This window comes from Erithacus rubecula (genome assembly GCF_903797595.1).
Source record: "Erithacus rubecula genome assembly, chromosome: 13".
In the NCBI taxonomy this organism is placed as follows: domain Eukaryota; kingdom Metazoa; phylum Chordata; class Aves; order Passeriformes; family Muscicapidae; genus Erithacus; species Erithacus rubecula.
This window is the reverse complement of record NC_136665.1, coordinates 6,727,068-6,750,538: the sequence shown is the minus strand read 5'-3', so window position 1 is coordinate 6,750,538 and position 23,471 is coordinate 6,727,068. Positions and strand designations below refer to the sequence as shown.

The 23,471-nt window shown below is 60.6% G+C and overlaps 1 protein-coding gene across 3 annotated transcripts; it reads right to left on the bottom strand.

Annotated features, from left to right (window-relative positions):
- Positions 1-785: 785 nt before the first annotated feature.
- SEMA3F (semaphorin 3F) lies at positions 786-22,867 on the bottom strand. 3 transcript variants are annotated; one of them, XM_079316843.1, is made up of 19 exons: positions 22,701-22,867; positions 19,588-19,750; positions 11,325-11,485; positions 11,096-11,158; positions 10,562-10,681; positions 9,219-9,299; positions 7,086-7,179; positions 6,651-6,770; positions 5,459-5,598; positions 5,267-5,381; positions 5,011-5,080; positions 4,760-4,904; positions 4,424-4,646; positions 3,530-3,618; positions 3,192-3,233; positions 2,871-3,028; positions 2,725-2,792; positions 2,178-2,311; positions 786-2,098 (listed from the first exon to the last, which is right to left on the bottom strand). In XM_079316843.1, the coding sequence occupies exons 2-19, from the start codon at positions 19,697-19,699 to the stop codon at positions 1,688-1,690; spliced, it is 2,346 nt and encodes a 781-aa protein (XP_079172969.1). In that variant the 5' UTR covers positions 19,700-19,750; positions 22,701-22,867; the 3' UTR covers positions 786-1,687. The 3 variants fall into 3 exon arrangements, with proteins under 3 accessions (XP_079172969.1, XP_079172971.1, XP_079172970.1); XM_079316845.1 differs by lacking the exon at positions 19,588-19,750; XM_079316844.1 differs by lacking the exon at positions 9,219-9,299 and having other exon boundaries at positions 22,701-22,866.
- Positions 22,868-23,471: the final 604 nt, after the last annotated feature.

The window sequence follows — 23,471 nt, the reverse complement described above, 5'->3', positions numbered from 1 at the left end:
GCACCACTCTAGTACAGCTCTGCACCACCCCAGTAAAGCCAATGCTCCCAGTACATCTCTGCACCCCACCAGTGTACCCAGTACTGACCCCAGCATAGCCCTAGCACCCCAGCTCTCATGTAAGTGCCTCTCAAGACTGCCCAGAGGAGCCCAGTAGCACCTCCATTACCCCAGTACTGATCAGAGTGCTGTGCTACAGCCCACTATTGCCCACTACAACTCCAGCTACCCCTACAGAACCATTACCACTTCCCAACCATTGCTCCCAGTACCACCAAGTACCACCTCCTACTTACCAAATCCTAATGCCTCAGTTCTTCTCCTAGTCCTGCCAGTACTGCCCAGTACTAACCTCCCATGTGCCCAGTACTATCTGCAAAACATCCCAGCACTAACCCCAGTGCCTCCTGGAACTACTCAGAGCTTTGATTGATACCCCTGTATCAATCAAAGTGCTCCCAGTCTCACACATTACCACCCTCAGAAGCCCTCTGTAAGTTTCTCCCCTGCTCCATGCTCCCAGTACCATGTCCTAGTGCCTCCAGTACTTTCCTCAGTGCCCCCAGTACTGACTCTGAGTGTTCTCAGTGCCTCCAGCAACATGCAGTGCTGATGCCCAGCCCAGCCCAGTGTACCCCAACACCCAGCAGCACCATCCACTACTGTCACCTCCCCATTCCCCCTGTCCTGGTCCCCCAGGGGCAGCCCTGTGTGCCCTGGCAGGGCTCAGGATTAGGTGGTGGGGGTCAGCTCCATCCCCTACAGAGCACACGCAGGCGCCCATGTGTGTCCCAAAGCCAGTGTTTATTTGGGAGTGCCCCTAGCTGCAGCAGGGGACACTTACTGAGCCCTGGTCACCCCTGTTTCCCACATACAACTATTTACAACCCTCCACAGCCACCGGGGTGCCCCAATAGGGTAGCTGATGGGCTGATGGGCTAACACCTCTGGGTGCCACTGTCACCAAGCACCAGCAGCTGCTCGAGGTTTTACACCAGCATGGCCCCTTCTTCTTCCCTTCTCCATTTAAAGACCCTGGGGCCAAGCCCCTATCATTGCCTGAACATCTCAGTCCTACCTTGGGGTCCCATCTCACCCCTGCCAAGCCCCCAAGGAGGGGACAGAGCCACGTACCCTCTCCTCCTCAGCTTGCCTGGTAGTCTACAACTTCCCCACAGAAAGCACTTGCTCCTCCATAACCTTACTGTGGGGAAACCAAGGCATGAAGCTACCATGGCCATGCCCCACTTGCAGTGGGCAGCCCTCATCTGGCACTGCCTCCCCTGCCTCACCCCCACTCCTCCCCAGGGCACCATCCCCTCCCACACCAGAACATCCATCCCCAGCAGGGTGCCATGCCCCAGCTGCGGGGGAGAGTGGCTGTGGCGACCCGTGGTCCCTACACAACAGGATCTGGGGGTCCTTGGCAGGGGGGAATGGTGGCTGCAGTCACCTCAGGGGTCCTTGCTCCTCCCTGGGGCTGGGAGGAGGGGGTAGCACCACCCCAGTGACTATGTACAGCCTACAAATAAATATCACCTCCCGTGGGAGGTGGAAGCACGTGTGTCTGTGTGTGTGTGTGCGTGGATGTGTATATATATATATATATTTATTTATTTATAGATATTTTTAATATTAAAAGGGGGAAAAATAGACCACTGTGCTAGCAAAGTCCCTGATGATGGTTTCATGTATGCTCATAGGTCTCTGGCTGGTGATTCCGGCGGTTCCGAGGCTTCTTCTGGTCCTGCTGCTCCTTGGTTTTGAGGCCAGCCAGCGGCTGGGGGGGGCTGGCGGCCGTGTGCCGCCAGTAGCCCTGGCAGTACTGGTCCAGGAGTCCCATTTCGGGCTGGCTGAGGAGCTGCAGCAGGTCCTGGTAGCGGGGCGTGGGGGCACCCGGCAGGCCGAGGGGCGTCTCTGCCTGGACCAGCACGGCGTGGACGGCGCGGCTGCTGAGCACGCGGAGCTGCACCTTGCTCACCGTGTGCTTGAAGTTGTTCTCGGTGGCGGTGCAGGAGTAGAGGCCGCTGTCGCTGAGCTGCAGGGCGCGCAGCAGCAAGCCCTGCTCCGTGCGCAGCACCCGGCCCTCCACCCGCAGCTGGGGACACAGGGACACAGGGACACGGCTCAGCCGCTGCACCGGCACCCCCGGCGCCCCCGGCGCAGCCCTGCCATACCTCTTTCCGCCGGTCGCTGTTGTCCTTCTGCAGCAGCCACTTGATGCTGGCCTGGGGCGAGCGGGGCTGGCACTCCAGGAAGGCTGTGCTGCCCTCCACGCCGTACTGCACGGCCTCCACTGTGTTCTTGTTAGCTGCAGGGGGGCCATAGGCAGCCAGGTCATCCCCTTCTCACTGCACTTCTCTCCTGCCCACTCTGTCTCCAAGGGTGGGTGGCCATTCATCCACCCATGCATTCATCCCTCTAGATCCACCCATTCAAATCTGTTCAATCTCCTCCCCAACATATCCACTCATCCATCCAATTCACCCATCCATGAACTAACCCATTCCTCTCTGATTGCTCTCATCCCCAATGCATCCACTCATCTATATTCATCTTCCTCTCTAATAACTACCCACTCATCCACCCACACATGCATCCATGGATCCTCCCATACAACCACCCACAAAACCAAGTGTCCCCATGTCCCCAGCTCCAGCCCTGTGCCCCCAGCCTCCCCTCCCAGCTGCCGTGCTGCCAGGCTCTGCCCCAGACCCCCCTCACCGTTGGAGTTGTAGCCGCGGCACTGCCGGATGGGGTTGCCGTGCCGCACGTCCTGCCGCCGGCTCCGCCTGCGGGGAGGTGGGAGGTGAGAGGGGGAGCCCGTGGCAGGGGGTCCCTCCCCGACCCCCTCCCTGGCACCCCTGTACCTCTTGGAGGAGGCGGAGTAGCGGGTGCAGGCGCTGCCGTCCCAGGCGCAGTAGGGGTCCCGGGCCAGGCAGCAGTCAGCACAGGCTTCTCCGTACACGTCACAGCGGTGCAGCGCCAGGTGCGTCACGCCCACCGCCGAGGACACGTACAGCTGTTGCTGTTGGGGACAAAGAGGACAGGGTGAGATACCACCTCATCCCCACTGCATTAGGGCCCTTGTGAACCTCCTGCTCCGGTGCTGTGGTGATGTTGGGCAATGCCACAGCTGGGCCTGGGATGGGATCTGCGCACCCAGGACCCTGCCATGTGCTGTGACTCACCCTCTTGGAGGAGATGGTCATCGTCTTGATGGGTGCTGGCACCTGGACAAGAGTAGGAATGAAAAAGATGGATGGATGATTGCTTGGACTGATGCTACAGCCCTGGGGTGGGCACCCCAGACCCCCCCACAGGCACAGCTGGAGCAGGCAGAGCACACGGGAAGATGTGAGGGTAGCAGGCAGGAGGACCAAAGCCTGGAGTCCCTCCAGAGCTGGCCAAAAGGTGGCTGGTGTCCCAAGGAGTGACTGATATCTCAAGGGGCTGGCTGGTATCCCAAAGGGTTGGTTGGCTGGGTCAAGAACACTCAGCAGATGATGGAGGACATGCCAGCCCGTACCTTGAACACTTCAATCTCCTCCAGCATGAGCTCCTCTGTCTCCATGTCATCCCGGGGGAGCACAATGACCTTCTGCACAGTGCCCCGATCTGCAAGACATCATAGTGCCCAGGTGCTCAGTGCTACCCCTGGGCACCCATGCCCTCCCTGTCTGTGAAGGGGGTCCCTGCTTGGGGCTGTGGGAAGATCCCCCAGGCCCAGCCCCATCTCTCTCCTGCTGTAGCAAGCAGCTATGTCTGGGGTGGAGTGTGCCTGCTCAGGTAACCACCTGTGTCTAGAGACTGCCCAGAGCGGCATGGGGACAGGCACCAGGGCAAAAGGAGGACCAGGATGTATCATGAGGGTTCTGTATGCATATTAAGAGCAGGGGAAGCCCGGGCCTGGATGATAGTGCCCTCAGGATGGGCACTGAGGTCTGGGAAGGACAGGGCTGGATGTCGGTGCCTCTGGGATGGGCAACTGGGCATGAAAGGCACAGGGCTGAATGGTGACGGGCTTAGCAGGGGCAATAGGAAGCACATTGGATGGGTGCTAGGATCAGGAAAGGATAAGGCTCGATGATGAGGCCCCCGGAACAGGATAGGTGGGGGACTAAGCTGCACGGTAGAATCCCTAGGATGGGAAATACCATGCCAGATCACTGGCTTCAGGGATAGGAGTTGGCCTATGGGAAGCACGAGGCAGGACAGCAGGGTCTGTGAGGTGGCATCGGACAGGGAAAGAACGGCGTGGAGCCCTGAGGAGGGGCAGGGATCTCAGGGGGGCAGGCAGCCCCAGCCCCTCACCCCGCTCTAGCAGCGCAGGGCACCGTGCTCTGGCCAGCCCTGGTGGTGCCCGTGCCCTGCGGGGCCGCGCCGAGCATGCTGCGTTCCCCGCGGTGCGCGGCGTGGGTACCTGTGCCCAGGAAAAGCACCTCATAGCGCCCGTCCGCCGCGTCCACCTGGTCCACGGCCACGGTGGTGAAGCGGTAGTTGACGTTGGTGCGCACCACCAGCGGCTGGCGGTGCGTGGGGTACACGGCGTGGTACATCAGCGGGTGCGCGCGCATGAAGTTGATCACCTCGTCGGGGTAGTCCTTGGTGGATTTCATGGAGGGGGTGAAGGTCCCCCCAGGGCACTGCGGCACAAACGTCACCAGAGCTCGGTGAGCTGGTACCCGAGCACGGGTCTGAGGGTGCAGCTGCCTGGCAGGCACTGGCTCATCTCCCTGCAGTGCCCGGGGGTACTCACAGTGCCCGGACGGGGATAGGGCATCTTTCCTGTGTAGGGCATCCACTGGTAGTTGGGTCCCTCCTTGTGGGCAAAGGGCCCGTTGAAGACCATGCGGATGTCAGCCATCGAGTAGACACACACAGCAGAGCCTTTGAAGACCGACCTGGGGGGAAGGATCTGCTGCCACCCTTTGTCATGGCATTGCCAGGACACTCACCCAGCTGAGACCCCCTCCTCTCCTGCACTTTGCCAGGAGGGTCAGCACTCACCCTGAAGCAGAGAACACGGCGTAGATAACCGGGTTCTTGGTGTCCTGAGTCTGCTGGATGAAGACGTCCTCTTGGGACAGAAAGATGGAGGTATCACCACAGGGAAGGTGGGCAGGGACACCAAGGTACAGGCAGAGCAGCTACCCAAGGAAGAGCAAGAGGCAGGGAGCAGCAGGGATGTCCCCAGCTCTGCCCAGGGTGCCCCCCAAGCCTGCAGGGGTAGAGAAGGCTCCCATCCCTCTCCTCGCACACTCACGGAGCTCATCGAAGTGCGTTTCAATTCCATCGGGTCCCGGCACGGAGCAGACGAGCCGTGCCTTCAGGAAGGTGCTCCACTTGTTCACCAGGCAGCAGTGGCCGCCATCATCATTCTGCAACAGTGAGACCCCTGTGCTCAGCCCTGCCTGTCCCCCCACCCCCTTCCCTGCCTGCCCCCCGCAACACCTACCAGGCAGATGCGCCCGATGCGGGAATAGACCCCAGGACTCAGCGGGGCATCAGCTGACTTCTCTCGGAAGAAAAAGTAGAGCTTGTCATCATTCCTCTCGCTGCTGTCTGGGATGAGCTGGGCACGGACAAAGGCTGGGTCTGGAACGGCACAACACAGCATGGCACCATCAGCCCAGTGGCACTCCTGCTCCATGCTACAGCAGGACGCTGAGCCCCCCTCTGCTGCAGCATCACCCCACTCTTGGAAAAGCACTGCTGTGATCACAGGGTGAGAGCTACATCTGAGGAACTGGGTGCTTCTTGTGATTTTAGTACACCAGGAGAGGCTTGAACCATCACAGGGGAACCTGGGAGCATTCCTGAGGTCCACAGTTGAACAGATACATCAACTCTACAAGCAAAGTGGTGGGAACCAGTCTTCCCCCCAGGAAGGAACCACACAGCATGGAAGCTTCTCAGGAAGCTTCTCCCTGCCATCCATCAGCCAGTGCCCAGCCAGTGCTGACAGCTCCTCCTCTTCAGGTTACCACCCCGCAGGCTCCCCGGCCCAGCAGGATCATCCCATTTGCTCTGCTCTGTTTACTCAGCTGCTGCCCCGCAGGCAGGGGTGCTCCGGGGCACAATGAGCGTTCAGGGTCACTGACTGCAGGCGACACGGTTGACATCTCAGCGCTGCAGAAACCCATGCACTGACACTGCCAGAGCCAGCCCCATCTCTCACCAGTCTGCTCCCACTGCCCAGCAAAGCTCCAGGCATGTCTGTCACTGCCCCAACAGCTATCCCTGCTCTTCTGTCTTCACACCCATCCATCCATCTATGATCAATTCCTCCATCATCCATCATCCATCCATCCATCATCAGCCCATCCACCCATCCATCCACCCATCCATCCATCCATCCATCCATCCATCCATCCATCCATCCATCCATCCATCCATCAATCCATCAATCCATCTTGCCCATCCATTCATCCATCCATCATTAGGCCCATCCATCCATCCATCCACCCATCCATCCATCCATCCATCCATCCATCCATCCATCCATCCATCCATCCATCCATCCATCCATCCATCCACCCACGCTGGCTGTCTCTGCTCTGGCAGGAGGATGCAGGACCACATGACAGGTCTCATCTCTAGGGCTGGAGCCATGAGGTCCCCCAGGCACCTGGGCCACCTGCACTCACCATTGAGCCAGCGGGAGTTGTACTGGTCTGTCCTCATGGCTGTCTGCTTGCCCATGGTGCGGAAGATGGCTGCGTCCGTGCCCATGAAGTCGATGTAGACGCCAGCATAAAGCTCTTCATCTGCAGAGGGCAGAGGTCAGCCAGGAATCCCCATCTTATCTCATCCACCCACCTTCTTCAACCACCAGCCTCAGAACTGGCTGGTAGCCACCAGGCAACCAAGAGCCATTGCTGCTTGTGACCATCTCAGAGAGGTTGGCACTGGTCTGTAACCACAATCCCCACCTCTGCTGGGTCAGGTGTCTGGCCAGCTGAAGCAGGCAGGGGTGGCAGAGCAGGAATCCTGCTCCTGGTGGGAGCAGTTGTGCCATCCTGCCTGCATATTCCCTCTGCCTAGCACAGGAAGCACTGGCACCAGGGAGCCACAGGACTCACTTATTAATGCAGAGACAGTGTCTACTTTGGGGTCATAGGAACACTTCCCCTTGCCCGACTCCAGCTTGTCTGGCTCCAAGTAGAAAATATAATCCTGGAGAAGGAAGCAAATAGAGCAGCTGGTTAGACTTTCACCCCTCCATTCATGTGACAGCTCCCAAAGCCCACCAGGAGAGGAGCCTCCTCCAGGATGGTGCACAGCAGCGAGGACAGATGTGGATGGACCACACAACAGGTCTGCAGGTTTCCTGAGAAGCTGAAGCTCCTGTGAGTGACTCCTTCAAAAATGCTGGCTGTTTCTCCATGCCCTCCACCACTTGGAGACTTGATTGAGCCATCAGGCTGAAGCACGGCATCCATCCCCATCCATCTGGGAAAATGTCCTGCTCTGCCTCTTCACTCCAGCTGGCTGTGCTGCACATCTCCGCTTGCCCAGCAAGGGGGGTCACACAGTTCCAGCAGCTTCAGCAGGCAGGGTTTGGCCTGCAGCACAGCTCGGCACAGCTCGGCTGCTGGACCCACTGTACTTCTCTCACCAGGGGCCATTTCCCAGTGCTTTTCTTCACACGGTGAGATGCTGTGCCTGCTCCATGGGACGCCTCCCTGCTGTCACTTCTGTCTTCCCCATGGTCATCCCTGGCACCATCACACATTCCCAGCCAAGAGGAAGATCCACACTGCCTCTGGGGGCACATTCAAAATCCTCTGCCAGTGCTGGCTGGGGGCACACAGGGGCAGGCTGGCCCAGACAAGTCACTCCTCACCCTGGCATAGGGACCATATTCAGCTGAGACAAATTAGCAGCACAGAGTATCCATGGGGAGCCTGGGCATGGGACGGACCTTAAGAAACCAAATGGGACAGATGCCCACCAGCCCTGTGCCCTGACTTTGGTGACAGACATGGTGAAAGGAGAAGCCAGCGGGGTCCTGGTGGAACCCTGGCTCTGGGAAGAACAAGAGGGGGTGAGGGGCTGGGATCTCACCATGAGCATCTCCACTGGAGGGTTTGCTCACACCAGCTCCTCCTGGGACACCCAAGCCCAGAGATGGGCACAGCCATGTTTCACCATCTCCATCACTGCACTGTGCAATCTGTGTCACCATCACCATCACAAATGCCTCTGCCCAATTCTGGCCTCACTCTGAAGTGGGCAAATGCCTCACATGGACAACCTCTCTCTCTCTTTCCAGCACAGTCCTAGCACTGGCTGCATCATCTCACCCTCCTGGTCAGGCAACACAGAAGCCGTTATGGTGCCGGAGCTGCTGTCTGGCTAACACACATTGAAATGCACCAGAGCTGCCAGGAAGCACATGCTGGCAGGCCCCAGGGAGCTCCTGCTAGGACACACACCCTCTCCCCAGCAGGGAGAGAGAAACTGGGGTGACCTGATGGGGCTAAAATGGCAGTGACATTTTCCCAGCTGAGGAATTAGAAGCAAGAGCTGCCTGCAGCTGGGGAGATGCTCACTGCCAAGCATCACCCTTTGCCCTCGACCACCCGAGGGGCTGGGGGAGCCCCAGGCTGCACTGGGGTGCCCATGTCCCCCATGCTCCCCAGCCCATGCACTGACCCATGTTAGTCCAGAGGGGAGAGGCCCGGGGGTGACACTGTCAGGGTGGCCTGCACACAGGGGTGTTCCCAGAAGCCAGAGATACTGTCACCACTCTGAGTGTACTTGCCTGCCAGGATGACACAAGCCCCTCTTGGGGCAAGGTGAGCAGCTGCTCAGTAATGTTTCTGTAGGCCCTACCCAAACATCTGCACATCACTTGGGCATCCTCCTCTGAATCATCCCAAGCCCTGTGGCTCTGCCAACACATAGTCCCACTTCCAAGGGACAGAAAGCCTGGAGTCAGGCAAAGCCAGCGGTGGGTGGAGAGCCACCATCCCTGACAGTGTCCCCCCCGGGGGGATCCTACATGGACCAGGAGAAGGAGTTAGTGAGAAGGAAAGCCGACGCCAGGCCGGTGGCCGGGAGGTGCTGTGCTGGGAGGGGAGGGATGGATGGCGGGGTGCCCACAGGTGCCCAGCCCGGGGACAGAAACATGCCAGTGGGATGGAGGAGCCCACAGCCCTGGGTGCCCTGCACAGGTGGGCGCTGCGGCGGGCTCCCAGAGCGGTTCCCACCTTGCTCTGTGCTGGTCTCGGGCTGAGGGGGCTGGCGGTGGATCTGCTTTCCCGGCCTCCCGGCTGGCTCGACGGAAACCCCTGGGGAAAAGGAGCAGGGCACAGAGTTAGCACCGGCAGGGCAAGGATCCCCCAGGGCAGGGGTGAGCACGGGACCCAAAGAGCTGGGCTGATGGAGGCCCATTGAGCAGCAGCACTTCTCCCCCTGGGCTCCTTGATGGTCCAGCAGGACTTTCTCAAGGATGGATCCTACTCTCTCCCACAGAACTGGGGTACCCTAGCATGGGGTAGGAGTGGAGAGATGGCTGCCCACAGCCAGCCAGGCTGGGCTTAGACCTGGGGGCTCAAAAATGGCACCTGCCACCTTGTTCCTCCTGTGTGATGAGCAATGCCTCAGCACCACAGTTATTAGCACCATGAGGTCACTGGAACATTTCCACACTGCCAGTGATTCTGCTGGACAACTAGTACTATCCTGGACTGCACCAGCACCCTAGGTTCTTATATGATGTGACTCCCCAGTTCAGTCCCAATCCAATCCCAATCAGGAATGGTCTGAGCACTATCCACATCTCTCAGTGCCTATGCCAGGCTCGAGGGCTCTGAGGCAGATGCCCATCCTTCACATCCAGCGCCGTGATCCTCCCTCAGTTTCGGCAGGTGACTCTCTCTCCAACCTCAGGAGAAGACACAGCCTGGGACCTGTCACTCCAGTTTGAAGGGGACAGACACCTCACAGAGCTTGGGACCCCTGGGATACTCCAGCTGCTACCTGAAGAAACTGGCCCCCTCCCAAGGCTGTCCTAAAAAGGCTCCTCTGTCTGCCACACATCCTGCCTGGTGGCATGCAGCTTTGATGCCACCCTCTGACTGCACGTTGTGGTCCTTGGTGCTGGGTGACATCCATCCAGAGATGTTCCTGACACAGCCACAGGCAATGGCACAATCCATGCACGGTTCTTCCGTGCAGCAGTGGTGCTGGCATCCTTGGAATCTACTGTGAGGGGATCAGCAGCCTGGCAGCAAGTGGGAAGCTGGGTTGACATGTCCCTTGTCCCCGTGGAGATCCAGCAGTGGCTGCAGCCAGCAGGGTGGGAGGGCACGTTGTGTGGAAGCTGAAGTTCCAGCGTGAAGAGAAGTCCTTGGTCTGTGGAGATGGCTTGGCCCCGCTCAGCAGCACAACACTGTTAGCCACAGTTGCCCCCAATCTGCCCTTGCCCACAACCTGCAGCCCCCAACCTCCCCCAGCAGCCAGCAGAGCTGAGCCAAGCACCCACCCCTCTGCAGTGTCCTGGTGGATGTGCCAGACTCCAGCTCAGCACCCTGTCCCTCCCGCCCCTCACCTGGGCTTTGCGCCCGCGGTTGACGAAGGCACAGATGGGGTTGTAGGCGCCGGTGCCGCACACGTAGAGGTGAGTCCGGTTCCAGGGCTGGATCAGGCGGATGAAGTTGCCACATTCCCCCTGGGAAGCAGAGCAGAACACATCAACCCAAGCACGGGGGCTGTAGATTGTGGTGGGGATATGTTGGCATGGGCATGGGGTGAAACAGGCCATTGGATGGCACGTGGCATGGGACAGCATGGACCAGGGGTGGCATGGGCCACAAGCCTGCAAACTGGAGAGCCCAGCCCTGGCTGGTAGGAGCAAGCAGCATGGGGAGCTTGGCCTTCTACTTGCCAGAAAGCCCTCCAGGACCTGCCTGGAACAGAATGGGTGACAGCACACTGCAACCCCCTGAAGCACCACCCCATCTCAACACAGCTGTACATGCTAGGGGATGGCTTTTCCAGAGCAGGATACAGGGACATGAATCACCCTTCAGTGCCAGGCACCAGCCCCACTCCACTACCACAAGGGGGTTGAGTGGTTACTCACATTGCTGTTCTTGCCTGACAGGATGCACTCTTCGATCCTCTGCTGGGACGCAGGCCAATGGATCTATGGAAACACCAATCCAGGGGAGACCAGGACTCTCACCTAGCCTCACCACTTCCCCACCAGCACCAGTTACACCCACTGAGCTCTTGCCCTGGCATCCAGAGGGCACTCAAGGTGCCCAATTACGCCCTTCCCCCTGCTCCCCTGCCCTGCTCTGGCAGCTTACGATGAGGGGCTCGCGGTTGATGTCGTGCAGGTCCAGCGACAGCACGTAGTCCTTGCTGCCCACGTACATGCGGTCGTGGTCCTCGTCCTTCAGCAGGATGCGGTAGTCACTGGAGTTGAGGAGGAAGTTGAAGAAGTGTGCTGTGCCCGTCGCCTTCAGCTCTACAGGGGAAAGGAGAAGGTGTCGGTACCCCAGGGACCTCCATCTTTGCCAGGGTCATCCCTGAGCCCAAGCCTGGGACCAGCTGGAGCACACCCCATGAGAAGAGGTGCCCACTGTCCACTCCATGAGCACCATGATACTGCCACCTCTATGCGGGACAAGGGACAATGACAGAAGTGCTCATGGCCAGTTGGGACAAACAAGAGCAGCCAGAAGAGAATTCATCAGAACCTGGGCTCAGGAGATCCAGCAGCCCACTTCAGGGAGTGGAGGCTGCCACTGAGATGGAGCAGGAGGCCAGGACTCTCTGCCACCCTAGCCCAGAGACCACGGCTCCCAGAATTTCCAGCATCATCCCACTCCTGCACTGTGACCACATGTTCCAGCCAAGCCTCTGGCACCAGGATGGGAGAGCTGGGACCCCAAGGAACCAGCTCCAGGGGAGGTGATGAGCTTCCCACCCACCCCGCACACCCCATCCCCCCTTGGAAAGTTATTTTTAGCCTAAGTGTGGGAGCAAGGAGTGAAAGAGGATAATGAGGGTCATGAATATTCACAAGTGCAATAAGGCAGCCAGATGGAAGGCAGAAGTGCTGCAGATGATGTGGGCCAGTGCCAAGAACCACGCAGCAGGGGCCAGGGCACGAGTAAGACTGAGCACCCTGCCCCCAAAAGATACAATCTGTCCTGGAGGCCACCTCTTGGGAGATGCCACTCCTTGGAAGTGCCACTCCCCCTGAAGGTGTCACCCCTTTGGATACCACCCTAAATATCAATGCCACCTCCATGGGATGACATCTGCCTTGGATGCCACCCCTCTGGACACCACTGCAAGCCATCAGATGCCATCCCCTGGGACATCATCTTCCCCATATGTTTCCTTTCAGAGGTGCTGCTCTCTTAGGATGCTGTCAACAGCCATTGGATGCCACCTATACGTGATGCCATCAGCCTCTGGAGCCAATCCCTTTGGAGATGCCACTCTTTAAAAAGGTGTCTCCCTCTCTGGATGCCAAAACCAACCATCAGGTGCCACCAAGAGCCATGGGATGCCACATCCACAATACACTGAGCACCCTCACCCTGTGGATTTTGTCTCTCCATGTAGGGGTGCCCTGTGCAGGCACTGGGAGCAGCTCTAGGGACCTCCCTTCCTGGGGAGGAGTAGAGCAGGGTTCCACAGGTCAGTGTCAGGAAGCATCAGACTGGCTTCCAGGCAGCACCGGGCAGGGCTCCAGCAGCCAGCTGCCATTCCCAGCGGGAGGCCAAGTGCCTGCAGATCTCCCTGACCTCCCGGCTGCACAAGGGACTGCAATGTCCCACAGGTGTCCCCAGGGTCCCCTCCCATCCAGGGCACCCCCTCTGTCCCAGGGCTGGCAGCAGTGCCCCCCAGCCCCGCAGTGTGCAGGTGCTGGACCTGCTCAGCCGTGGCAGTGAGGCAGTGCACACACACAGTGTGGGAACCTGTCAGAGCTGGGAAACAGTGCCATGGGATGTGCAATGAACCTCCCCCTGCTTGGGGCCTGCCTCTCTGCCAGGGCTGGACGGCCAGGATGAGCACAGTGGGATGTGCAGGGGCTGGAATTTGGGCTGCAGGCGGGAAGGCCATGGCAGAGGTGCAGTGGAACCGTGCCAAGGATGGGGGGCCAGGGAGCTGCTCACCCACCCACCCACGGCAGGCTCCTCCTCCTGCCTAGCCCATCTGGGCTCCAGATGCTCCCTGTTGCTGGCTCACACGCCACCCATGGCGTCCCCAGCCTGTCCTGTAGCAGTTCCTGACTGTGCCATGGCACGTTGGGGCTGTCCCTGCCTGTCCTGTGTCCTGAAGCTGCCCCATTTGCCCATACACTGTGTGTGTACAGGTGCGTGCCCCACACTCGGTGTGTGTGTGCTGGTGCCTCCCTCCAAATGATGCTGGTGTTGGTGGGGACCAGAGCTTGGGAGCAGGAAAGGGCAGGGTGGCTCTGGCAGTGAGTGACACAGAGCAGAAGAGCTCATCCTCAGCTGCCAATGATGGAACTGTACATCCATGCTTCCCACTCAGGACAGAGACACCTGGAGCAGGGAAAAGCAATTAAACTGGACAGGAGCACCCGTGCCAGGACAGCCGCTCATCTGTCATCCCTGCCCAGCACCAACAGCTCCGGGACCCTGGAGCACCAAGACACTTGGTGGTGGAGGGCTCCATGTCAGTCACGCGCAAATATCCCACACCCATCAGGATGGGCGTCTCCAGGGCTTAGCAGGGGACAGAACCAGCAGCACAAAGGGCCTTGGCCCCCCACTGGGGGCTCCATTCAGCCCCCCACAGCCCAGTGATCAGAGGGGCACTCCCAGGGCAGGGCGGTGATGGACCCGCTGCCCCGTGACGCCCTCTCCAAAGACAATGGCAGCGCGGGCAAGACCCTGCCACAACCTCTGACCTCCCAAACCTCCATCGCACTGCCTAATCCCCCAGTGTCACTGTGCTCCCCAACCCGCCTCAGCAGCCGTGGGGTGTCCCCGGGGATGGGGTGGGGCAGGGGCCCGGCCAGGCTGGAGCAGTGGCTCATTAGCCGATGCGCCCCAACGAGCACATTCCCTCCTGCCTCGCCATTGCCAATCCAGGCACCAGCAGAGCTTCCCCGGCTGGCCGGGAGCCTAATCCCGTTTTAATTGCCGAGCACCGGAGCCAGGAGCCGCTAGCATCACAGCCAGGGTGGCCTCCCCGGGGACCGTCCCACCATTCCGCGGAGCGCCCACCGAGCCCCGCGGGACTCGCCTGCCCGCAATCGTGCCGTGTCCTGGGGCGCTGAGCTGTAATTACCCCGTGCCCTCGGGTGATGCCGGCGGCAGGAGCCCGAGGCTGGCAGCAAGGCGCGATGCGCTGCTCTGCCCGCGGCACACCGCCCCACTGCATGCTCTGCAAAGCCAAATTCCCCTGCCATGCCAATCTCGGGCTGCATTCCCAGCTCCGGCAGCTGCCCACCATTGCTCCTGTCACCACTGGCCCCCATCGGGCACAGCGTCCCTATTCATCACCCACTGGCACGGAGACCAGTGTTGATCTCCGAAGCAAAAGGGGAATTTTGGGGGTTCTCGATAAACCGAGCACCCCGAAGGACTCCTTATTCCACCCCAGCCCCCCAAATCCTCCCTGAGCCCCCCAAACATCACCAGGGCACCAGCACGAAGAGTTAATGCCATTACGACCCGAGCGGGTCACCTCCCCAGGTGCACCATCACTGCATTCCCCAAAACCAATTACAGGCGCTCTCACCTAATTAGATTCTAATTATGGGCTTGTAGCGCATTCAACATAATTAGCATGTAAATTACACGGCGTGTTTATATTCAATAACCGCACTCCCGCCCCCCTACCCCCCCACCCCCCGCCCGGCTGGCGGAGCCAGCGCCTTTCGGGAGCCCTTTCTTTGCACGGGGAAGAATGAATTCACTTTAAATGCCGATGGAGAAGCCCAGCACTGATCCCAAGGGAGCCTGGCACAGCAGGGATAAATCCCATCTCCATCCTGCAGCGTTTTATCCCACAATTTTAGAAGCGTGTCCCAAATTTTAATTTTGTTCCCTACTAATTTTTTTCCCTCCTTGAAATTTGAGATGCAGCTTTTTGGGTACGCGTCAGAGGGGCAGGATGGGGAGCGATGCCAGGAGAGGGATAGGGAGCTGGATGTGTCCCCTCTCGTGGTTAAAGCATTTGTTGTTATTGGGGCTGATCAAAGAGCTGGGTGGGTCGTCCGATGAAAGCAGAATTGCTTATTTGTTTGAGCGTCACTCCGCTACCCCTTGATGGGTTATTTATGATGTAATTAAGCTAATTACATGTAATAAGAGAGTTTCCGTGGCCCCCAGCCAAGCTCTTTTCCCATTTAACCGATTCACAGGTGGGAGGAAACCGAAGCTGCCTTGCAGGGGCTTGGGAGATGAAATGACTCCTGCTCCCGCTTGCTGCCTCCCACCCCCGATCATCCCCAGCCCCCCGGAGCATCGCTCCGTGCCAGAGGACAGGTGCTGCAGCCGCCCAGGTCAAACCCCTCGGGATCAGAGAGGTGCCGGCCGGGTGCTCCCCGCAGCCACCGCAGCCCGGCTGCTTGGGCGCAAGCCAAAGAACAATTGAAAAAAAAATCATAAAAAAAAGGAAAATCCACATTTTTCAGCGGAAACCGCTGATTCATCCCCGGGCCAGCCTGCCCCAAGTGCCGGTGTGTGGATGTGCCCCAGCGAGTGGTGCTGGCAGAAGGGACCCCGTCTCCACCAAGCATCACTCTGGAGTGGTGACCTGACTCTTGGCTGGGTCGGGGGATGCTCCAGCAGCATGAAATCCCCTTCAGGAAAGAGCTTGGCTTCAGAAAAAGCAGACTTTAATCATCCCAAAAGCAAAATGCTGAGCCGAGGTGCCCCAACCCACTGCTCTTTGGGTTTTTTTGTTTAATGTTTGGACATTATTTCTTTCCGCAGGCCCTGAGGGGAGGGCACGGTGCCGGGTGGAAACTGCGGCTGCTCCAGGCCCTTTGCTCTGTGCCCAAGCAGCACGGGAGTGGAGAGAACACCCATGCCAGAACCCCAGGAAGGGCCGTGCTGTTCCATAAGGAGCATTGTTAATTTGAGGGATAACTAGCTTATTAGATACAGGCTTGGGGGGCTGAAATTGCACAAGGTTTTTTGGGGGGGGAGGGTTTAAGGAGCTTATGGAGCTTTGCAGCCGGAGCCAGGGAGCTCAGCCCCAGCAGCAGCCGGTCCCAGCGGGTGGAGGGGCCCTGCCGCAGCCCCCCACTGTCCCAGCCAAGGAAATCCTCTTAGGGGTCACAGGGTTCAGTCCCATGTCCCCGCCCCTTAGGGCATGGGGGAAAGGGGAGTGTGGCATCCCCATGACCTTTACGGGGTCTGAGGGGAAGCATGGGGCACTCCCGCCAGGGTGGGGACCAACAGTGCCAGTGTTCCCAGCACTGGCTGTCCCTAAGCCCTTGGCCCTGCTCACACCGCCCTGTTTATCCCATTCTGCTGTCACCAAGCAGTGCCCACAGCTGCAGCAGCTTAGGAGGGCGCCTGGGACATGGTCCCCTGTCCGGGCTCCTCTCCAGCCATCTGCCACCCCCTGGCCCGGATCAAGCGTACTGGGATCTCCTGGCCACCGGCAGAGATGCCAGCAGGGTGGGAGGGGAAACTGAGGCACGAGGCAGGCAGGAGGCAGGCCATGCAGGGGGCTGGCAGGAGAGCCCAGAGGAGACTCCGTTCTCAATTCATTATTTTTTATGTAACTTTTTTCCCCCGCAGGAACTGCCCTGCCTCTCACCCCACCCCTCCCCGCCAGGGCTGCCCCTGGCTGGACCTCAGCCACCGCTTTTCCGAGAGGTGCCAGCAGGGCTGTTCCCTCGCTGGGGGAGCAGCTCCCGTTTGGAAACCCCCCGAGTGCCCTGACCTCGAGGGCTTCCCGCTGTGATGCGGGGCAAGAGCCCACCCTTCCTTCCCGCACGCTTTTCCCACGCTGGACAGGGAGCAGGACACGGAGGGATGAATCACCATCATCATCATCATCACCTCCTGCATCCTGGTGGGGAATGGGCCAGCCTCTGTGATGCCTCAGCCCCCAGCCCAGAGGAAGGCCCAGAGCAGAGGGGGCCGCAGGATGTGTACAGCAGTGTGGGGAGCGAGCGAATTGTTAGCACGGAGATGATTAAAAATATCCACCCTATTTCTGGCCAGCACTGGGCTGGGATCTGGGAAGAACTGTTGGCAAAAGGGAGCTGTGCCGGAGCCGCTCCCAGCACTGTTCTTTCCATGCTGGTCACCTTCCTCCTGCCGGCACTCGGACAGGAAAGCCTTGAGAGGAGGACAGACGTAAAGAGACCTCAGGGGTGACAGGCTGGGGGGAGGACTGACCCTGCCCAGCCCGTCACCCCGCAGCAGGGCACGGGAGTGCAGTCCCCACCCCCTTCCTATCACTCCAGTGTTTCATAGATGTATTTTTTTTAATGCACTCAGAGACGCCGGGGCTCCGAGGAGGATGACGCAGGCCCCGGGGAGCTGCGACAAACCTCTGGTGCGCGATAACAAGCGAAGGCAAACAAACCCAGAGACGCTCCCGCAGCTGGCAGGGCTCCAGGCAGCACAGCCGCCCCGGCAAGGCGCCGGGGCACACTCTTGGGGACATGGTGCCTCCTTCCCCAGCGCCCTGGCCACAAGGCCACCTCCATCCCACCCTGCCATTGGGATGCTTCAGCCAGAGGGATGCTTTGGGAGAGACCCACACCCCAACCTCAGCAGCTCTGACTGCACAAATGGCCACCCGGTCCCCTGTGGCACCACAGCCACCCCTGACAGCAGAGCCCAGCCAAAATTGTCACAGCAGCGTCCCCCAGCCCAGCCCCACCACACCCAACCCCACTGTCTGCAGCTGCACTGGGAGATTTGGGGCCAGGCACTTGGGTATCATCCCTGCCTTTCCAGGCAAGAGAGGGGGTTGGACCATCCACGAAGTGCCTCTGTCACCCTGTATCTCCTGGTTCTATGGCTGCATGCAGATGATCAACTCAGGAAGCTGCTCACCAGCAGTTTGGTGTGTGGCTCCCAGCTAGCCCTCGAGGAAGACCCTGGAAAAATTCTCCCCCACTGCCACCCTTGTCAGAGTACAGGCAGGAAAGAGGAGAGGGGCACCCTTCCCAAATTCAATGTGCTTGGATCCAGCACACCATTGGCACTTCTTCTCCATGTGCCAATGCAAACCAGCCCCTCTCCCACCACAAATTCCCCCTCTAGGCAGCCAGGGCAGGGAGACCCCAGACCACCTCAGACAGGAGGGAGAAGGACTGGAGATCCTGAACACAGCTAGCAACCATTGCTCCAACCAGCTGGGGCCAAAAAAACACCAACCCAAGCCAGTTCCTAACCTGTGGCATAGCAAGCTTAACCATGCCTATCTGGAATTAATCTCACTCCTGAAGCACACTGAGGTGGTGGGCACCAGGTCCAGCTAAGACTTTGCTGGACCTTCCCCTCCCCACAGCTGTGAGAAAAAGCTGTTTTAAGCCAAGGTGGGAAAGCATCTGTACAGCAGTTAAAGTGCCCCAGCAGCCCCCAAAACCCTCCAAAAACGCTGTTTGGAGAGGAAAGTGGCGCCTGCCTCTGGGGAGAAACTTGCTCACTGCTTTCCAGCCTGGACTTGTCCCCAGACTCTTCATACCAGCCATTTTTTCTGTCAAGACCAGCCTGTAACACCCATGGCTATTGCTGCTTCACCGTGTTTGCCGTCAGCCCCCGGTCCATCCTGCCTGGCTCTGCTGTGCTCACCATCAATTCTGCCACCACATTTTGGGTGTGCAGGTACGGTAGGTGGCCAGAGGGCAAAGGCACAGCAAAGGAGGGGCACAGGCAGCACAGGCACAGCTCTCCCACGGACCTCAGGGGGAGGCAGACATGAGACTCCTCACGTCTGTCACCTCCTGACACACATCCAAGCAGGCAAGCCCCCAGCAGGAACAATTTCCGTTCTGCTCCTCAAGGTTTGCAGCCCTGGGACCTGCCTCAGCCCCAGCCTGCCCTGCTCAGCAACCTCAAAACAGCAGCTCAAGACAAACCCCTCCATCAATGTGCACCCCGAAGTTGACCCAGGGGTCCCCCCACCAGCTCCTACAGTGGCTGGGTGGGCTAAGCAGCCCCGGTATGAAAGGGTTAAGCCCCTTCCCCCCACCCAGCACCCTCCCCTCCTGCCTCTCCCGGCTCCCTGCCAGCTCCCAGGCGTTAATACCAGCTGGGGGGGTCGGGGTGGCGTCAAGCTGCTGTCTGGAATCGGGGTGCTGCTGGGGGGGCTTCCTGCACCTCAGCACCCGGCTTTGCCAGATGGAGGGAGCCACCCACCCACCAAAGGGAGCGTACTGGGGGGACCAGGCAGGCTACCAGCTCCCAATCCTGCATGTGCTGGTACAGACTGGGAGTTCAGCCACACCTGGATATGGATCCCCATGGAGATTTCTGAGGGTGCAGATTGCTGATGCCCCCCGAGCGAGGAGGAGGAAGAGGAAAAGGAGCCTGTACTGAGGGTGCCCATGGTTTCCTCCATCTTGGGGTCCCACCCCCACCACCAGTCCAACAGCCAGACTCTTACCTTTGAAGGAGAGCTGCACCCTGGGGGTGGCGAAGCCGTGGTCCTTGGGATGGGCAGCCCGCCAGCCCAGAGTCAGCAGGGTGGCCCAGAGGAGGACACCGACCACGGGCATGGTGGGCACGCGCCGGGCGCTGAGAGCGAGGGGAGCCTGCGGGAGCCGAGCCTGCCAAGGAGGGCACAGGGGGAGGGATGTCAGTTCACTGCACCCACCACCCCTGGGGGTACAAGCCCCACATCCCGCTCTCCACTGCCCGCTGGCACGCAGCATCCTCCGGGCAGGACTGTAAGCCAGCCCTGGGAGGCTGAAATCTGCTCCACAGACTGGGGGTGGGGGGCACAAATCGGGGGCCACAGCCTCACCTCTCTAATGAGAACGTAGGGCGAGGCAAGCGCGCTGAGAGCCGCTGCAGCACCCTCCTCCACCCCAGCTGGAGAGCTTTGGCCAGGTGAGGAGCATCCCTCCATCCCTCCTCACACCCCCATCAGCTGCAGCATCTCCAGCCCCCCAGTGGGCTGGCTCCCCCTGCCCCACCAGCCAAAGGGGTCCAGCTCCCAACCCTTGCCTCCCCACCTCTCCTCCCAGCCCCCAGCAAAGCCACAGCAAACAGAGCTGGGATCAAATCTTTCCAACATGAAGGAAATCTGGACTTCATTATTCCAAGAACGTACAAAAAAAAAAAAAAAAAAAAAAAAAGAATTTTTTTTTCATAAATAAAAGAGGAAGAAAAAGAAGAGGGAAAAAAAAAAAAGCCCTGCCTGTGTGCCAGGCAGCTGGACTCCCTGGGGCTCCAGCACTGAGCGGAGTCCGCCAAGCTGCCTCCAGCAAGCCACACACGCACCCCGGCACGGCACGGCGCACAGCAGCCCCCCGTGCACCCCACTGCCCCTCCGGGGGCACCGGCCCCTGGGTCAGGCCCCTCTCTGAGGCAGCACCCTCCTGGGGGTCTCCAGGGCATGTCAGCAGGATTTGGGAGGAGGCCTGCGGTGGGAAGCCCCTCATGTCCCCAGGGAGCTGCACGGCTGGGTGGGATGCACTGTGCCACGGTAGCCGGGTGGGCTCAGGCATGTGGGGAGTGTCCAGGCAGCCCAGCCAAAGGGGGCCAGCTCTGTGGGAGTAGGGGCCCCCACTGTGACACCCCCAGGAAGCCATGCCCACCAGAGCTTTGCCAGCTGCCACCACATAGCCCCATGGGGGACAGGCACACCCAAAAAAGCGGAACAGATGGTGGGAACCCTTTGGGGTACCCCGGAGAGAGATGCTGAGCTGCGAGGAGGGTAATCCTGCACCCCACCCGGTGGTCTGGCTGGCCCCTCCTGCAGTGCACAGCACCCACACGGCCAGCCCCAGCCCTGGGCAGGACAAGGGCAGCAGCACTGTCACCAGCAGCAGGGTAAGACCCCGAGTGTGGTGGCACTGCTGCTCCCTGGCACTGCGTATTTTTTTCCTCCTTCTTGCCTTTGGGGTCAGTAAATATTTCAATTTGCTCCTCTGCCCCTGAGCACACCCAGCTCTGCTCCATTGTACTGGTATTCGGTCCCTTTTCAGGCTGCCTTCCCCCTTCTCCTACCCATTCCCAGGCTCTGCCCTTCCCATCAGCGCCAGGCCGGGACAGCCTGCACCCCCAATTCCTCCACCAGCCAAAACTCCAGTTGGTTGCAGTTAAATACCCCCCCCCCCTCCCCACCATCCAAACCTCCCCCCTCTCCCCGGCAGCTTTAGGAAATAATTCTGGCAAATCCTACTATTGCATTTGGATGGAGCGGCGTACGCGTCAGAGACTGGGAGCGAGATGGCAAACAAAGGAAAAGAGGGAGAGGAGGGGAGCGCAGCAAGCGCAGGGCGAGGAGAGGGGAAAGGGCCGGCGGTGAGTGGGGGGCACCCACACCCGGCTGGGAAAGGCAAATTCCAAGGAAGCAAAAAGGGAAACGGGCCACTGGAGTGCACCTTGGCCAGGAAATCTCCATTTCCAGGGTCATCTGCACTCCGGGGAAACTGAGAACTCCAGGGGAGAGCGGCCACATTCCTGCCCTCCAGCCCCCAGGCTGTCTGGGCTTGGAGGGGTTTTTAGCAATTAAAGTTTGGCCATTGCTTGTGCTGCCGCAGGAAGATCAAAATCCCACTCGGCTTTATGCCCCCTTCCCCATGCTGTTAAACCCAGCGCCGCCGAGCCCAAGCAATTAGAGAAAGATTTTCTCGTCTGGAACAGGGGCTCCTTTTGGGGATCGAAACCCCAAAGAGGGCTGAGGGGATGCCTCGGGAGTACCCCGGGAGGACTCGGGGATAGGGCTGCCCGCACGCCTGCTCCCTGTGGCCTCGGGAGAGAGCAGGAAACATTTTGGGAGGGAAAAGCAATAGAGGCAGGATAGGCAGAGGGAGGGAAACCTGGCCCACCTCCGGCCACGGCGCGCGGTGCCATCAGTGGGAAGGGGGAAAAATAGGGATAAAAAAATAACATAACATAATACAATAACGCTAAATGTCCAGCGCGGCCCCGCGCACCCGGGAAATAACTTTGCACAACTTTGCGCTCTGGTACGCCTGGCCTGTCCCCAGGGAGCGACGGCTGTCCCCTGCGCCCCCCGCCCGACCGTGCTCCGCGCAGCCCGAGCCGGTCCTGCCGGGGCTCGCCGTCCCACCGGGCCGGGCTCCGGCAGCCTGCTCCAGGGTGCCGGCCGTTCTCGGGCGTGTGGGTGTCCTCCGGCACCCCCTCCCTGAGCACCCGCTCGCCGCCCAGCCCTGCCGCAACCCCCATTTCCCGGGAGCTACCTACAGCCCCCGTCCGCTGCGACAGCCCCTCCGCCCCGAGCGGGACCGGGGCGCGCCTGCCCAAGCCGGGGCTCCCGGGAGCAGGGGCACCGGCAGGGTCCCCCCACCGCGGTATAACCCCGCTGCGAGGCGAGGAGCGGGGGTCCCCAGCGCACCCCGCGCCGCCGCCAGCTCGGGGACGGGATCCCAGCACCGCACCGCCGGCAGCAGCCCAAGCCCCACCTGCCCGCCTCATCGGCAACTTGCGGCGGGGGGGACCCACACGCGCGAGTTCCGAGCGCCGCAAAGTTTTCCCGGGGCGCTCCCCGCGCTGGGCATCCGCTCTGCCGCCCGCAGCCGCTCTTACCTCGGCGGGGTCCCGGCGGCGGAGGGGCGCTGAGGAGCGCGGCGGGGCTCAGCGCCGCGCCGGGGTCCCGCGGCCCCCCGCCATCTCTCGGCCGCGACTGCCGCCGCGGCCCCGGCCCGTGAGCGCCGGGCGGGGCGGGGCAGCACCGGGCGGGGCCCGGCGCCCACTGGGCCCCGTTCGGGCCCGCCGCGGGGGGCGTCGTTTGCATAGCCACGCCCCCCGCCACGCCCAGCGCCCCGGGCCGCAGGTTCGAGCCCCGGCGCCGCCCCCGCCGCTCACCTCCTGCTCCGGCCCTTTGTTGCGGGGTGCAGGCGGCGCCCCGCCGCGCCCTGCCGGCCCGCCGGTGGCTTGGCGCACCTCCGCAGCCCACCGCCCTGCCGCCGGTCCCGGGAAGGAGGCGGATAAATGAGTGCCGTCCCTCCTTTGTCTGCCACGGCGGGGGGCGGCCCGGGGCGGCGGGGTCTGCGGGGAGCCGAGCCCCGGCGAGTCGGCGGCTTTGTGAGAGCTCCGGCTCCGCTGAGAAACCGAAGCCGTCTCCCAGACGCGACATCTCCCAATGCTGGGAATGGGGCGCCGTCCTTGGCTCCACCTTGCTCGTTCTGCCGCCCCCACCCCGGGTACCCCCACCGGTGACCCCCGGCCCAGGGCAGGCAGGTGCCCCCTGTCCGCTCGGATTGCACGGCATCCCGCGGCCCTGGGGCCAGCTGGCACCCGGTGATCCCAGCTCAGTACCTGTGCCCTGGCATCCAGATCTGCTGGTTCCTGGGTATC